This window comes from Cystoisospora suis, assembly GCF_002600585.1.
Source record: "Cystoisospora suis strain Wien I chromosome Unknown contig_883, whole genome shotgun sequence".
Taxonomy (NCBI): Eukaryota; Apicomplexa; class Conoidasida; order Eucoccidiorida; family Sarcocystidae; genus Cystoisospora; species Cystoisospora suis.
Window position 1 is genome coordinate 1 of NW_027153684.1, and position 18050 is coordinate 18050.

Genomic DNA, 18050 nt, shown 5'->3' on the forward strand with positions numbered 1-18050 from the left:
CTTCTTCACCCCCCTTGCCTCGCCCCCCCCCTCCCCCCCCTCATCAGAAGAGATCAGAAACCGTCGATTTCCACACCTTAGCCGCAAACAGACGTAGTGGTACTCCTCGAGGGAGAAGCAGAAGAAACATCGTCAAGAAGAAAGATGGAGAATGGTCTTCTTTCTCTCATTCCTCTCTTTCTCATGCGTGTTTCTCCTCTTCTCATGCAAACAAGAGAAGAGAGAAAGAATCTCCCTATCCATGGGGTGTCTCCTCTCACCACGTGGCTTGTCATAGAAGAATAATAAGAGCTTTTCTACTTCCGCATCTTACGTCTTCATGCGTTAAGCATGGAAAGAGACGAGGAAGAAGAAGTTACTCGTGCTGCATTGACGCATGGAAGAGAAGCCACAACAGCCAGAGAAGGGGAAGACCGAGAGGAATCGCATCAGGGGGGGGGATGGGAAGAGAGAGAAATTTCGCAGACAAGCCTTCTCTTGTTCATGACCCTCATCTATCAGAGAGACCTAGGGGTCTGTCTTCTTCGAGCTCTCTTAGAAGCCCTAATGAACGTAAAGAAGAAGAAGAAGAGAAAGAGATCTGTCAACATGAGCTTGCAGAAGATAGCAACGACAAGAAGAAGAAGAAGAACAAGATGATCTTTGACTCTTCTTCTCTTTCTTCCCCTTTTACCCCCCTTGTAAGGATGGCGCCGACGTGTCCGTACGCCCACAAGGTTTCTTCTTCTTCGTCTTCCTTCGTAAACAGCTGCGATGAAGATGAGAGAGAATCCATGGAGGATGGCTTCTTGGGAGAGAAAACGAAGAAGAGGAAGAACAAGAAGAAAGATAAAGCGGAGAAGGAGAAAGAAAAAGAGGATCTGGAGGAGAGAGAAGAACACGGAGATCATGAGCATCAAAATGAAGAGAGAGAGAAAAGAAAACAAGACGAAGAGAAGAAGAAAGAAGGGGGGCGAGGAGAAGAAGACCTCTTCTTAAGAAGAAAGCCTCCTTCATTTGCTGTACATGCAGGAGAAGATAATAATAGTGATGGAGAGGGGTGTCCAACTACGGAGCCCATTCATCTAGATCGCCAGCATGCATCGATCTCTCCTGCTCTTCTTCCTTATTCTTCTTCTTCTTCTCTTCATTTAGACACACAACAAGATAGGAAACAAGGAGCAAGAGACCCTGGAGAAGAAGAGAAGAGGAAGATAAGAAAAGGACAGTTCTATATGTATCCGACCGACCATCCTAAGTCTTCTTTTTCATCTAGCCCTTCCCCTCCGTCGTCTTTTCTGTGGGGCCAAGGAGATGAGCTGCCAAGAGAAAGAGGAGAAGAAGAAGACAAGATGAAGAAGAGCCATAACACCAGCGACGAAGCAAGAGAAAGAAGAAGAAAAGAAGAAGAGGAAGAAGAAAGACACTCGGAGATTTGTGAAGAGAAGAAAAAACATTCTTCTCCCCATAAAGCCTCCCTTTCTTCCAGTCCCTCGCCTCCCTCGTCTTTCATCTCGAGTTATGGGAAGGGTGCTCCGAAAGAACCACACCAGCTAGCAGAAGAAGAAGAAAGCAAGATGGGGGAGAAAAAGAACAAGAGAGAGAAGGAGAAGGAAGAGGGGAGAAAAGAGAAAGAAGGGAAGAAAGAAGGAGACGAAGGGGGGGAGGAAGAAACAGAGAAGATGAAGAGTGAAGGCGAGGAAAGAAACCAAAGAAGCTGTAAGAATAAGATTAGAAAGAATGAAGAGAAAGTAAAGACGCGAAAGAGATGAGCCACGCTGGGGGTAGATGTCTCTTATTCTTCTTTTTATCCATTTCTTCTTGTGACAGAAGAAGAAGATATACATTGAAGAAAAGGAAGCTGAAGGGAGAGAGAGAGAGACACACACACATGTTCTCAAGACTGTTTCGAGACAGCGAGCTAGCTAGGTGTCTCCGCTAATATCTTCTCTCCGCCGGTCCATACAAACATCTCAAGTATATAGACACATACACATATATATATATATGTATCGCACGTCCATACATATTCACATATCTATCTATATATATGCTGAGACATGCATATATATGCATCCTGGATAGCATGCCGCCTGTATACAGACTCTCCTCCATACATCAACATATGGACTTGTATACATATGTATTCATGGATAAAAAGCAGAGACAGAAGAAAGACAGACAGCCTCCCCCCATAACATTTATACGCCTGCGTGGAGTGACTAATCTCACATAGAGATGATACACATATATATGCGTATGTGTATATACACATGTAGGATCTCTCTGTGGTTCTGGTCGTACTGTGTAGGTATGTCTGGACGTGAAGAAGGTATTTGTTTGCGTATCTTGTGTTTCTTCTTTTTAGATGGAGAGAGAGAGAAGTCAAATCTCTCTTCTTCGCCGTCTACTTCCTCTCTCCGTCAGAGGTCTTCTTCACCCTTCGCTCTTTCTACCTCTTCTCCTTGTCGCTATCGTACCTGTGAAGCCTGTGGAAGAAAGAAAAGAAATTCTCTCTCTTCTTCTCCTTCTTCTCCTTCTCTCACGACTGTTGTTACACCGGCGGGAGGAAAGCTTCCATCGTCTTCAGGTCCCCCCTCTCCTTGTCCTTTCTCTTCTTCTTCTTCGCAACGTCATCTTCCTTCTTCTTCTTCCTTTCAGAAATCTGTTCACTCTTCTTCTACACCCTGTCTCAGCTTTTCTTCTGTCTATGCGCCTTCCACGTCTTCTTCTTCTGCTAGAGAAAGAAAGACTTTCTATGAAAGAAACGAAGAAGAAAGAAGAGAGAGGGCTGGAGGAGAACGGAAAGAAGGAGAGGAAGAAAAAGAAAAAGGAAGAAGAAGAAGAAGAATGAAAGAAGAGAGGAAAGTCCAGAAGAAGAAGGTCTCGATGGCAGAAGATAGAAGAAGAGAAAGTGAAGAAGAAGAAGAGGTGTATCTGTCTCATAAAGGCAAAAGGAGAGAAAAGCTTCCTTCCGTCTTTCAGAGGCTTTGCGAGCTTAAGCTCCCAACACGCCTTCTTCTCCTTGGAAAGACACTCGACCTCTCTACAGGTAAGCGAACATGAAAGAGATAGACAGACAGAGAGAAAGAGAAAGGACACTCTACAAGAGAGACACATAGAGAGATCTATCGATCTATAGAGAGGACAAGACCTCGTCTCTCGTTCTTTTTTGTCTATGAATGAAGGAAAGAAGAAAGGCTCTCATTGAAGAGATCTCTTCCTCTACTTCTTCTTCTTGCTCGACATGTCGAAACCTTTAGAGGTTTCTCTCTTCCTTTTTGTTTTGCTTGAAATTCCAGACATTTTCTTCTTCTTCTGCCTAGACATTTCATGAAAGAAAGAGTAGACAACACACGCGGGCGGTAGCCCAGCAACCCCCTTTTCAGCTGTATATACAGCAGGAAAAAGAAAGAAAGAAAGGAGATACCTCTCTGATTGAAGTGGAGATCTCTTGAAAGCACATCTAGTAGAGTTTTACATGCTTGTTTCTATTCCCCCGCGTAAAGAAGAAGGAGAAGACAACGGGTCCTTTCTACGTCTTCTTCTTCTTCTTTACCACATAGTCTTCACACGTCTACTCTCGATTCTTACTTGTCCTTCTCTCATTTTCTTTCTCTCTCTGTTCTTCTTAACATTTCTCAGGTAGAGGAGAAGGAGAAGAAGAAGGAGAGAACTCATCGGAATCTCTTGCAGCTGCTTTAGAGTGTATTATTGAAGTGCGCAAGTACCTAGAGAGTACCATGCCTTCAGAGCTTCCTTCCTATCTTCTCTCTTCTTCTTCTTCTGCCTCTTCGGCGATCTCGTCCTCTTTGAAACGGCAGACGAACCCTCGGCACACAAGTCCTTCTCCTCATCGCACCTCGAGATTTTCTTCTTCTTCTTCGTCTGTAGGGGTGTCTTTCTATCCAAGTGCTACAGCTCATACCAACACCTCGGCCTCTTCTACTTCTGCGCGTAGCCAATGCTGTCATTCTATTAGGGCAGAGAAAGTACTTAGACAACATACCCAATCGGACGATCTGGATCGACACGATGAAGCTCCTCCTCCTCATAAGAAGAAGACGGATGATGCGAGTAAGCTCTTCTTTCTTCTTCTTCTCGAGCCTTTTCAGATAAAGGAATGTTTTAAAGACATTGAAGGGTTGTGCCAAGTGGAGGGGGGATGCTCGGCAAGAGGAGATGCCGTTAGATCTGCAAAATAGAGAAGGGAGAAGAGACAGAAGCTTCACACTCTCTATGGCTAGAGAAGGACAGCTCTATTTGACAGGTCATGTACTCTCTCTCTGAGATACTCTACCGGCAAAAAGAAGAGGAGGAGAGGGGAGGAAGATAGAGAGTTGTGAGAGAGAAGAGAATCTCATGAGGAGGAGAGGACGAAGACGTTCATAAGGAAAGGAGAAAAGAAAGAGTCTATTCGACACGCTGAGAGAAGAGGAGCTGTAGGAGGCGTCCCAACAGTTTTAGTACTGTATGATGCCATGGATTGATCGATGCGTTAACGACCGGGGGGCAGGGGGGGGGAGAATCGATGATAAAGATGATGAGGATGGTAATGAAGGATATCTATGTAGATCTATGTATATGAATCGATTGTCGGAAAGAGACATCGATGTTCGATGAGTGCATGCATCGAAGGGGGGGAGTAGATCGATTGTTATGTATACATGAAGATATCTACGATTTCTTGTTTGCATTAGATTGATGGGGCGGGGTATATATCGAAGTGTAGATCATGCCTGTAGATCGAGAATGATGAAGATTCTAATGAATCGACAGTCTACAGAACCAGCTGGCGTATTTCTGCCTGGGGTGAATCTGGTCCTTCTCTTTCTCTTCTCTTCTCTCCAATGAAGACGAGTCTTTCTGTAGATTTCTTCTTTTTCTCACTTCTTGTCCCAACATGCGTGTGTGGCGAATGGCTACTGTACTCATGTCTTGTATAGAGACATACGGGAGATCCCCGAGAATGAGAGGAGAAGAAGAAGAAAGAAGAGGCCAAGGAACGCCTGCGCATCACCGTGGCGATGATCAGCATGAAGCGTGTCTCTATTCCTGCTCTGAAGTCACCCCTTCTCCTTCTCCTTCTTCTCAAACTCATAAGAGAGATGCAACCCCCCCCATCTCGAAAGAGACACCTACTTCTCTCCCCTCAAAACAATCCTCTTCTTCCTCTTCTCGTCTTTTCTTAGGCTCGTCGACTTCCGCCGGCTATAGTCATCGACGTCTGCAACTTCTTCCTCGCCCTCATATGCCTACCCATCCTGATCGCAATCAGCTCTTTTCTTCTTCTTCTCATCGTCATCTTTCTCATCCTTCTTCTTCTTCTCCTCGTCCCCCTTCTTCTTCTTCTCATCCTCCTCCCGCTGCTCTTGAGGGGAGAGAGGAGGTTCTCATGGCGACGACCTCTGACAAGAGGGAAGTCGCGAGATCGAGGCATGCAACAAGAGAAGGGGGGGGAGGAGATTCACACTGCGGGAGTGATAAGGAGACGAGAGCTTCTCCCTCTCAAGAGAAGGACGAACTGAAAGACTGTCCACTCTCTTCTGATGAACGCAGGAAGAAAAAGAATCTCGTGAGAGGAGAAGAGATAGAAGAAGAGGTTTATACAGAAGCAGAAGTCTTTTTCTATAAGAAGAGCGGTCCTGAGGAAAGTTTAGGAAAAGATGAAGAGGAGAGGGAGAAGAAGAATAGGAAGAACGTTAGGAAGATGCTGATGGTGTCTGAGAGAGAAAGAGGACAAGATAACGATATGAGGGAGAAAGGAAAAGATGAGGAAGGTCCAATGAGAGAACGACAAGAGAGAGATCTGAAGACTCAAGAGAAGAATCAAGAAAGAGAAGAGAAACATGATCAAGAAGAAGAAGAAGAACAAGGAAGAGGAGGAGGAAGAAGAAGAACACCAAGTCACGATAGTAGTCAGTATCATCCAGATACAGAAGAGATCTCACCTAAGTATGGAGTAGGACGAAAGCCTATAGACGGGCAGTTAACAGTCCAAGGGAGAGGAGAAGAAGAAGAAGAAAGATACGAGGCTATTAACGCTCGCGTCTCATCTGAATCAGGAAGAGGTAGACGAGAGAGAGAGGGAGGCAACGACGAGAGGATAAGAGACAGGGAAGGAAGAGAAGAAGCAGAAGTAAGATATCTCTACACCTATGATAGGGGGAGCTACCAACATCTCTATCATGAGCAGAGTGGTCTTCATCAACCTCGCAGGACAAGCAACAGCAGCTCTATGAGTAGAGAAGGAGGTGGCACGGTAGCGGGAAGAAGAGGAAGAAGAAAAGAAGAAGAAGAAGGGAGAGGCAGAGGACACCTACAGGAGAAGAAGACTCAGAAACGATCTGCAGAAGAAATCCAGAAAATCACGGACAGGTAAAAGAAAGAGAAAGAGAAATGGAGAAAGAAAAAGACAGGAAGACGAAATAGAAGTAGAAGAAGAAGCAGTAGGAGTATTTAATGACGATGAGGATGCATGTGGCATGCAACAGTCTACACTGACCCGTCACCGCTGAGGAGAATCTCTCCTTTCTTTCTCTCATTCTTTCTTTCTGTCTGTCTCCTTCTGCTTAGCTCAAGATATGCCTAGAAAAAGAGAGACGTATGATATCGTTCCTGTGTGATATCATTTAGCTCTCAAGCTAGCTAGCGGTCCATAGCTATTTGTATCGATATCTAGCTTTGCATCGAGATGCGTATGTGTATGTGCTAGCAAGCCTGAAGAATGCTATGTGTGCGTGTACTAGTATCTTTCCTCTCATCCATTAGTAGACCCGAGTAGAGCCGAGGAAAGATATCAAGAGGCTGTCTCTTTCTTCTCTAAAGCTAAGAGGGTCTCAATGGTAATTCTCATGTTCCTCTTCTTCTTCTCCTTGGCTTTTCTTTGCCTTTGCTGTCTCAGGATCTTCTCGGAAACTCGTGTAGATATGCCCCTATACAAATACAAAACTCTACAGACATCTACGAAATCTCTACCATACACTGTATACACATATGTAGCTCCATATATACATACATACATACTGGATACATACGTACACACATACAGACAAACATACATATATATATATATATATTTATGTATAGGTTTCTTAGTGTATAGAGGGGGCACAGGAGAGAGGGGACGGGGGCCTGCATGCGTGCGTGCATGCATGGTCCTGTGAATTTCTGATCTTGCGCTAGATGCGGTTTTCTTTCTCAATCCTATTATAAGTAGCGCATCTCTATCTCGCAGGAGAAATGCCTATAGATGTTGTCCTATGTGTCATTCTTTTTCTTCTCTTTTTCGTTCTTTCCTTTGTAGACTGTGGAAAGATACGTTAGCTTTTCAAGAGCGCCAGAGAATCCGCTGTCGCATGCAGAGAGAAGCAGAAGAGAGAGCTCATCATGATCTTCTTCTTTCTTACACAGCAAGCACTACTTCTCTAACAACGCATCATAGCTATCACCCTTCTTCCTCCTCCTCCTTCTCCTCTCTTTCTTCTCCCCGTTCTATGCTAACGCCAAGGAGAGCTCACGGCCAGCAATACTATCCTCATCTTTCAAAGTATGAAGGAGCTTCTTCAGGAGACAAACAGAGATCTTTCTCTTCTCAGAAAAGAAGAGACCATGAAGAAGAAGAAGAACGAAACCGTAGACATCCAAGTGAAGCTACTTCTTCTTCCTCCTCTCGTCTTCCACGTCAGAGAGGTCAATATCCTCTTAGTGCGGGTCCCTCTACTCCTCGTCGCTCTCCGTTGCCATCTCGTCATCATTCTTCTGCTTCTTCTAGAGAGAGATTAAGAGGAGAAGGACGTGAAGAAGATAGAAAGAAAGACGACCGGTCTTTCTCTTCTTCGTCTTCTTCAAGAGTGTCTCTGCTATCTTCTCCTAGATCTCTTCTGTCTTCATCTAGGGAGGACGTATCTCCTGCAAAGCAGAGAAGTGAGAAGAGCGGCATTCCTGAGAGAGGGCCACCACACAGAGATGATAGGAGAGGAAAAAGAAGCGAAGGCGACCGATCACCGAGAGACTTTTCTTGTTCTCCAAATGAAAGAGACGAAAGGATAAACAGACCGGAAAGAAGAAGAGAAATGAGAGAGAGATCTACCCAGTCGTTAAGAGGAGATGATCTTCTTCGTCAAGAAAGAGAAGGCGGGAGAGAACCGTCCTACTCTTCTTCCGTAGAAGACTTTTCTTCTTCTTCTTTCTCTCTCTTCTCATCTTCTTCTTCTTCGCGAACACGTCCTTCCACAGCATCTTCTTCTTCCTTCAATAGCGAGAAGAGAAGGGAAAGAGAAGAAGAAGAAGAGAGGAGGAGAAGAAGAAGAGACAGAAGAGATAACTTCAGCGAAACAACAAGAGATGAATATGGATGTACACGTGCATGTAAAGAAGATATGAATAAGATCATGAAGCTCCACCCGCCAGCGGCTTCTTCTCATCCCTCGAGCCAGGGAGGCAATAGAGGAACACGAAATCTCCTCATAGAAGAACAAGAAGAGAAGAAAGAAAGAGAAAGAGAAGAGGAAGGAGAAGAGAGACTTTTCATGATGATCGATCCCCTACGATTAAGCCGAAATGTCGGTGAAGCGTATCCACAGAGAAGAGGGTCAGACGGCCCGAGAACGCTCAGACTCTCGAGAGATGAGAAGAACAAGACAGCTCATCATGATGAAAGAGAAGAAGAAGAAGAAGAAGAGAAGAAGAAGAAGGATAAGATAAAGAAGAAAACAGAAGACCATGTTTTACTACCCCCTCAATTGGGAATGAGATGTGACGCTGCTCCGAAGTAAGCGCGGAGGGACGTGGTGAGAAGGATGTCATACAAAGAAGAAGAAGAAGGGAGAGAGAGAGAGGCAGGGCGAATGGATAGAAGGGAGGGATGAGAGAGCATGCATTTGTCTTGAGTTTCGTGTGAATCTTTCTTGAAATGCCTGCCGATCATCTTCTCTCTTCTCTTTCCTACCTAGACACTGGAAGCAGGAGGGGGGAAGAGTAGGAGTAGTAGTAGGAGTGGGCAGAGGCCTCAGTAGTAGTAGTGGCGGTTACGTGTGCAGTTATGGAAGTGGATATCGTAATTATAGTAGCAGTTGATCTACTCAACAACTAGGCATAGTAGGAGTAGCTCAAGTACCTATAGTAGTACCTATAGTAGTAGCTATAGTAGTAGTAGTAGCCATCTATACCCCTAGTAACTATCTACGGTCATCATTCTCCTACTGCTACTCCTACTCCTAATAGTATTCCTCTCTATCTTGTTGGCACTACTACGAGCAGCAGCAGTCTCAGCAGTAAGAGGACTAGCACCTTGTAGTAGTCGTAGTAGTAGACGTAGCTAAGTAGGCGTGGTAGTCGCTGCTGTATTCAATTGATACATACAGTATATATATCTGTCTCTCTATGATCTATCTTTCGTCTATCTGCTTCTCTGTGATCTGTACCTCATCCATTTGTCTCTCTCTCTTCAGTCTCTCTTAGTCTACCTCTGGTGTATGCATCGATGTGTCTTTTCTTTCTTTCTTGTCTTTGTTTGTCTGCGATAGAGAGCATCAGCATTCAATGAAATCCTCTGGAGCTAGCTTCTCTTCTTCTCCTCCTCCTTCTTTTCAGAAACATTCCGTGATCATTCCACCCGCTTCCTCATCCCCACCCCCAGCAAATTCTTCTTCCTCTGCCTCCTCCTCCTCCTCTTCATCATCTTCTTCTTCTTGTTCTTCTTCGTCAAATCTTTTCTCTCTTTCGTCTCATCCTCGTCAAATCTCTCATCTAGCTTCCTCTTCCTTCTCTTCAGCAGCGCACCCCAAAGCCACGAACTCTTCTTCTTTCCCAACTCCCCCTCATGAAGACCCTGCTGTCTCGTCTCCACCTCCCCCTCCGCCGTCTCGACTGACCATGAGAATGGAAGATGAAACATCTCCAGGAAATCCAAAGAACGGAGATCCTCTTCACCAAAGACAATCAAAGACCGACGGGTCTTCTCCTCTTGTCTCTTCTTCGTCTGTTAGGCATCCTCCTCCTATGTCTGTTCGATCAGCTCCTTCTCTAAATGTCTCGTCTCTTTCTGAAGCCCTCCTATCTCATGCAGAGGCTCTGAACCTTAATCGATGGTGGTCTAGTGAAGGGCCAGCCTCTCCTTCCAAAGATGCTGAAAGAATCTTTTCTTTTTCTTCTACTTCTTCTCATACAGATCGTATCATCTCTTCTCCTTCTTCATCTCCCTTACGTCTTCTTCCTCACTATCACATGCGTCCTTCTTCTTCTTCTTTTCATCCTACACAAAAGCCGCCCTTTCGTTCTTCTTCGAAAGGAGACAGAATCGAAGATTCTATACCACCTTTTCTCCCTTCTACCAGACGGCATGAACAAGAAGGAGAAGAAAAGAGGATGAAGAAGAAAAAGAAAGATCTTGACAACCTACCTACATTCAGGCCAACACATGATAAGAAGGCGTCATCGATCTCTTCTTCCTTCTCTTCTCCTTCTTCTTTCTCTCCACCTCATCCTTCCTTCTTCTCTAGAAGATCTTCTAACTCTTCTTTTCTGTATGAGAGACGCAGTGCAAGTGAAATGACAGCGATGAGAACAACGGAGGAGGAGGAGAAGAAGAAGATAACCCATCAGCACAGCCACAGGAGCAGCCTCAGCAGTGGTAAGAGAGAAAGTCGTTCGATGAGGAAGAAAGAGGGCGATGAGAGAGGGGGGACGAATGACATCTTTGCTCATTCAGAGAGTCGGAAAGATCAAGTTGAGAGGGCTCAGGGTGATCGGCTCCTTCATCGAAGTCTCTCTTCAAGAAGAAGCGAAGAGACCAACAACGGGGATGTGAAGATTCGACCTCCTGTGATAAATGCCTTCACGCAGCTTCAGTTTCTAAAGAGCCAGACATCCATGGCCTATCAGGAAGTAGGACTCAGCAGTGAAGAAGAGAAGAAGGGCCAAGAAGGAGAAGAAGAGAGAGAAGATAGAGAGAGTGAAGGAAGAAGAGGAGAGACGCATGAAAAGGATGGCGAAGGTCGAGAAAGAGGAGAAGTAGAAGAAGAGGATCGTTGGTTAGAAAGAAGAGGAGAAGTAGAAGAAGAAGGAATGATGTTGTATGATAGGAATAAGAAGGAGAGGAAGGATGGAGATGTAGAGAAGAAATGCGTAAGAAGAGATCTTCTCTCAGGTTTAACAGATATCGTGCAAGATGTGAGTAAAGTTCAGTCATCTCTTCAAGGCGTAGAAGAAAGAAAACCTTCTCTTCTCTTCATAGGAGGAAAGAAACAGACAGACAAAGAGAGAAGGACAGGAGGAAAGAACTGGGCTGAAGAAGATGATGATGATGACAATAGAAGGAATCTAGAGGTGTCTATACAGAAGACAGGAGAAGAAGGTCTTCTTCAAGGCATGCATAAGGTATGGACAGAGAGAAAGAGAGAGAGATCGTTGTATACAGGGAGATTGAAAAAGTTCATGAGAAGAATGACGAGACAAGCTTTCCTTGCAGCACGAGGGCGGGAACATCTCCATGCATTTTGCACATATCATTCGTATACACAATCTATGTATCTATATATATACATATATACATATATATATGTACATCCAGTCAGAGAGATATAGATACACAGACGGATGTATGTAGATAGCTATAGATATTCAGATATCTGTTACGCAGTATGTCTATACATAGAGAAGAGAAAAGAAAAGGATAGAGAAGGAGAAACGTATAGATCTTCTTTATTGACGAATGTGTTAATAGTAGCAGCGAAGGTAGATACCCACGACGTTAGTTCAAGACGAACATTCCAAGACCTTCTTGACCTCTCTCTCTTTCTCTATCTTCTTCTTCTCCTGCTTGTTCTTCTTCTCTTCTCTTCTCTTTTCTTTCTTCCTCTTTTTCATTTGCTTCGCCACTACACTGCAGAGACAACGAGCGATCATAGACAGGCTGTATTTCGTAAGTGTAGAGAGAGGCCTCACGGAGTTGCAGAGAGTGGGCGTGATAGTAGAAAACACATCTTTCTCTTCTTCCTCTTGCTTCTCTTGGAGAGATGATATCTATGAATGAGTGAATGAACGGAGAGTCTTGTCTCTGTGATCTTGATGTGAACTGTCATGAAGCGACATGCATTTAGAAGAAAAGAACAGATATACACCGTGATCTTGTCTTCTTCTCCTCCTCTTCATGGTTGTCTTTGGTCTTTCTTTTCTCTCTTTCTTCTTTTCTTTCTCTCTCTCTTTGCTTGTCTTCTCTTTCTCTTCCATAGACACTGTTTCGAAGTCATAGTGCTCAAGGTCTCTGTGATGCAAGAGGCCTCCATTCTTCTTCTTCTTTATCTCATACACACTTTCCTCCTCTTTCCCATCTCAAAACTCAGACACCTCATCTCATTTCTTCTCCTGTATCTTGTCCTATCGTCACTGCTGCTAACGATGACACCGATGGAGAAGAGCCTGGGTCTATCTCTCTTTCTAAAACTTCTCTTTCCCCGTCTTCTTCACCTTCGCATCAGGGATGTCAGAGATGTCTTTCTTCTATTCCTTATTACTCGCCATCTTCTTCTTCCTCTTCTTCTTCTGCCTTTTCTCCTCATCGATATTTTAGAGGATATCAAGACTATCGTGTCTCTCAGACTTCTTCTTCTTCTCCTTACGCTCACCTCGGTCTAATGAGACAAGGTGCTATAGAACCTCTCGTTTATGCTCCTGTCTACCCACCACCCCATGCCGATGGAAGAAGCCGTCATCCTTCTTCTCACCCTAAAGGATTACCAGGTCAACAAGGAGAAGAGCAACCAGTGAAGGATGTCCCCTCTCATTCTTCTCTTTCTCATCCTTCTTCTACATCAAGGAATGCTTCTTCTTCTTCTGGTGGTAATCCTCTCCCTCAAGAAGAATCCCTTCCTCCCCCTCATTCCTTCATGAAGAAGAAGTTGTCTCCAGACATAGATCGTATTCAGGGTGCAGGTGTACATACACCAGGTAGAATCGGAGATGGGTCTACCAAGATGACGACTACGACGCCTGCTTTCCCTCCTCTTCCTTATAGTCCTCCTGAGAGTTTCTCGCCGCCACACATCCATCTTCCGCGTACTTTAACCACGGATGTCGAAAGGAGCGCAACAGATCAGCAAGATGAGAATCGAGGTGTCTATTCTCAAGAAAGAGAAGACCCATATGTGAGTCTCTTAAGTCACCGTGAAGACACGAACTCTGCTAAGATGGAGGCATTCATTCCGAGAGAAGAAAGACAAGAAAGAGAAAGAGAAAAAGAAGGAGAAGAAGAGGGAGAGAGAGATACTGCAATTATCCCAGGTGTATCGTCTACTTCTTGGTGTTCTTCTTCTTCTTCTCTTCCTCTGCAAAGTACATCGAATCGACAACAGGAGAAACTTCATATAGAAGAAGCACATCATTATAGGTCTTTTCCTTCATCCGATGCCTTCGTCAATCTTGTCTCTTTTCAGCAGATCACACAAGAGTCCGAACTTCAAAAGGAGAAAAGAAGAAGGAGGGGTATCGATGCTCTTCCATCGATACCATCGACAGAGAGTTACGATGATCCTAGTAGTAGTAGTAGTATTAGGAGTAGTCATGCGAACCCGCCTTTGTCACTCTATAGAAATGCCCATGGAGAGAATGAGAAGAATGATAAGAGCATCCTTTCATGTTATTCCTTGCATCATGATCATAGAGGAGAGAGAGCATCCTCTCCCCCTTCAATCGCTTCTTCTCTCACAGAGTCCTCTTCTTCTTCGTCATCCTCTTCTTCTTCATCCTCATGCACACCAAGAGATACTTCTTCTTCTACACATCATATCATACCACCTAGCAGTAAAAGCTGTCATAGTCGATCGATAGCATCATCTATGTGTCCTCGAAGACTTCTTCCTGAGCTACCTGAGATGCCTTCAGTTCGGCTTATATGCAGTGCATATAAACAGTCAGAAGGAGAAGGAGACGCCGAGGGAGGTAAAGGACCGATCTCGAAAGGGGTGCGGAAAGAGGGGAATATTGAGAACGTGAAGACAGCATCTATTGCCTCGGGTTCTTCATTGATCGATGGCAAAGGGGCTGGGGCAGATCAACAAGGAAGAGAGAAAGACAAAGAAGAGAAAGAAGAAAAAAGAGGAGAGAAAGAAGAAGAAAATAGAGAACGAGAGAGATTCGATGTTAAAGAAAAGGTCTGTAGCGAAGATGAGATTCTCAGAAGATCAAGAGAAAGGGGAGTTGTCGTCTTATGTAGAGAGGAGGTCAAGAATCGAGGTCGCTGTAGTGTGAGGAATGAGCTGAAGAATCAAGAGGGAGATGATCTAAAGAAACCTACGAGTCTAAGATCAACGCCTTCCGGTGGTGTACATACACCCTGTGAAGATGAGAAGAACAGTAAAACCATTATCATCCCTCGGCGAGCAAATCAACCGGTTCCTTTCTCGTCTTCTTCTTCTTCGTCACATTCTTCTCTTGAGGAGGAAGGAAGAAGAATAAGAAGAAATGATTCTTCTCATCTGTTTCGCCATCATCCTCATTCTCTCCATGAGAAGTTTAGCTCACCTGGAGCAGACGAGAAGAACAAGGAGGAGGACAGGAAAGGGAAGTGCTTGTTTCTTGAGGAATGTCTTGAAGACAAGACAAATCGCTCCTCTCACTCTGGAGGAGAAGAAGAGAGAGAGAGAAGAAGAAAAGGGGGAGAAGGAGAAGAAGGGGGTGATCCTGAAAGGAGGAACCATAGATCTCTCTCCAAATCTTCAGGAAGTACCCACAAAATACAGAGGGAGCCTTCATCCTCCTCTTCTTTCTCTCCTTCGTCTTCTTCATATCGGAAACAGATCAAAGAAGGAGCAGGGGGGGGGGGCGAAACACCGGGGGCTCTCCTTCTTTCGCCTAGGCGGAGGAGGAGGAGGAGAAAGCAGTAGTAGTAGCAGTAGGAGCTGTGGTAGCTCATCATGATCATCATTATAACGATAATACTAATAGTAATAGTAACCTTAATTGAAGTAAGAGTAACAGTCAGAGCTCTTCAAAGGAATAGCCGAGGGAGTCGTTGCAGTAGTAGCAGTAGTAGGAGGGAATGGTGAAAGAAAAGAGTGAAGAGGGGGGGTGTGGATGGCACGATCAATCAACCTTCTTCTTCTTCGTCTTCCAGAGAGAAGAAAGAGGAGAGATACAAACTCACATGAGAGTCACGATGAACGAAATGCTCTCTATGGCTGCTGTCTTATCATATACACCTCTCTCTCTCTGGTAGGTGCACTTCTTTCTTCGGCGAGAGAGAAAAGAAGTTAGGAGAAGAAAGAGAAAAGAAAACAAGAAAGAGATAACAAACCTATGAGAAAGACAGAAGAAAGAGACAAGAGAGAAAGATTCGCAGAAAAGCAACTGCCAAAGGAGCGGCAGGTGCTCCCTCTCAGAAAAAAAAGAAGAAACGCGTGTCTCTATATATTTATATAGATAGATATATCAATAGAGAGAGAGAGACGTGATTCCGTGGTACTACGAGAATCTTCGTATGGAGTGAGATGTCTTGTCGATTTGAGAGACAGGGTAGGGAGGTCGGTGGAGAAATAAACCCTCTCTGTCTATTCTTTTCCTTCAACTGTCTGTCTTCTCTTTGTATATAAGTGTAAAGACATAAAGGACAAAGGCGAATGATCATATATCTACGGACCTAGAGTGTGTCTTCAACCTATTTCTCTTTCATATATGTCTCTATCATGAATCTATTTATCTGTCTATCTTGGCTGTATGCGTCTCTCCTGGATCGATTTCTTTTGAGTATGTCTCTCTGTGGGGTCTGTCTCTCGGAACGATCCACCCGGATGGGTCGGGGGTGTCTGTCTGCTCTTTCTGTTTGTCTCTCATCTCTCGGTGTTGTGGCGAAGAGGAGACAGAGGAGATGAAACGCCTTCTCTAGTTGCGGTTCTATTCTATTCTCTGTAGCTTGATCGACTCTCTCTACTCCTGAGAACGCCGGTGACTATTGCCCTAGGGCATGACACTTTCATAAGAAGAAGAGGAAGAAGAAAGAAACGCACTCTTATCGCAGTGGCGAAGGCAGGAGCCCTTTGTTTACAGCCTTGTACCGTCACCTTGGATGAGGTGTGTGTATGTCCCCTCTAGTATAGAGTAAGCATAACGAAATAGATTCAGCTATGTGTACCCAGTTACTACTGGAGATATATTCAGTATGTGTGAGAGATGGTTCGGCGTCTCTCAGGTATCAAGAGAATGAATGGAACTCATTCTCTCGATGTAGATAGAGAGAAGAGATTTTCCCAGTCCGCCTTGTATAGGGAGATGAGGAAGAAAAGAAAGAGAGAGTAGATCGATGTAGATAGCATAGAAGGAAAAGGAGAAACCTGGTTATGTGGATGTCGATAATGATAAGGATAGTAGTAAGAAAAGAAAGACTGAGATTTCGGTTGAGAGTTAAGTGAAGATTTCATCTCGACTCCCCGAGATACACACATTGCCTCTTGAAGGTCCTCATTCCTCGTAGGAGATGGATAGATAACTAGACAGCTAGATAGGCGTGGAATGTCTATCTTTCGCTTGTTAATGACAAGAGTGATGATAAAACCAGCCATACCAACTGTGTCGTCTAGTCAGTGAGGGGTCAACCTTCTCTATCTATGATCAAGGGCAAAAGAGTTAAAGAGAGTTGGAGAGGTGAGATGTGTCTACTATTATTCACTTCCTATACTTCGTGTGAAAGGACTGCTTTCCCAATCCGCCATCGGAAGAGCATTTTCTCTCTCAGGCTACCAAGTATACACACACATCTAAAACACCGAATCTCTCTATACATGATAGCTTGCAAAAAGAAAGAAGTCCTTAGAGCGACTGTGACGATATCGACTCATCTTAGAATGAGACAGGGGCAACCGAACTCACCATCTCTCTGGAGAGTCCAGCCAACCAGCAGTCATACTAAGATGAGTCGATATCGTCACAGTCGCTCTAAGGACTTCTTTCTTTTTGCAAGCTATCATGTATAGAGAGATTCGGTGTTTTAGATGTGTGTGTATACTTGGTAGCCTGAGAGAGAAAATGCTCTTCCGATGGCGGATTGGGAAAGCAGTCCTTTCACACGANNGCCTGAGAGAGAAAATGCTCTTCAGAGTCTAACGGCTGATAGGATAGATACCTGGCAACTACCTTGCCATACCAAACAGAGCCTTCCACACATAGCATGAGGCGAGCTGTGTCTTTTGGTTGAGATGTGCCCTCCCCAAAGCATCTGCAAGTAGCTAGACACACATGATACGTCATGTGTCGACTCGATGGCTAGCTGCTACAGTTTCCTTGTGAGTCGTCTACGACAAAGAAGGCGACTCTCAATGCCTGGGGAGTGAATTTCTCTTCCGAGGTTCTACTCTGTGGGGAACTAGACGTCGCGAAGCGGATCTCTCTAGTTTGTTTTCTTTTAGTCGTTTTAGACTTTCATCGAACTAACCATTCTTTAAAAATTCAGAATCTGCTTTGTTATGTTGAGAACATAGACGATTGTAAGACAAGAAGCATTCACTGACACACACACTCCTTTCTTTCTACAGTCTCTATCTTTCATGAGACTCTCCTATATACATGCAATAGACATCTCTCACTCGGCTGCGTATTGTATGATGATGGCCTGGACGCCCGTCGCGCGTTTCCGCTACGGTGGGTATACAGCCAGGTAGCTACCATGAGAGAAAGTGAGAAGGAAATCGTACAAGGAAAAGAAAAGACGCGCCAATAACGAAAAAGGTAAGACAAACTGCATGCATGCAAGAAAAGAAATAAAAACTCTCACATTAAACGATAGATACATTCCAGCCGATCAACACGGAGACAACGGTGAAGGCCAATGGCTTGCGATCAAAACTGTACGAAGAACAATCGAACTAGCTGACTGGACACCCGGGGAGCTAGCTAGCTAGTCGTAGTGAGTTGAGAACATCCCCGACCACCGAGGCAACCCGCTCTAAAATGTCATCAGACGAGGTGGCTCCCGTACCACTACCAGCATCGAGCTAGCCAGTCACACATCGACCAGCCAGCCGTTCGGAAGCCTCCTTACATCACCGAAGGACGAAAATCTGTTTTGCTTTCCCTCTCATGCG

The 18050-nt window shown here is 44.6% G+C and overlaps 1 protein-coding gene across 1 annotated transcript; it reads left to right on the forward strand.

Moving 5' to 3' along the window:
- Positions 1-38: 38 nt before the first annotated feature.
- Positions 39-15954, forward strand: CSUI_002109 (uncharacterized protein; the record flags this gene model as incomplete). The annotated part of the gene is made up of 7 exons (XM_068062311.1): positions 39-1698; positions 2348-3031; positions 3625-4056; positions 4926-6357; positions 7286-8752; positions 9507-11358; positions 12213-15954. Coding segments are annotated over 7 exons (10176 nt in total), but the record flags the coding sequence as incomplete, so codon positions are not given.
- Positions 15955-18050: the final 2096 nt, after the last annotated feature.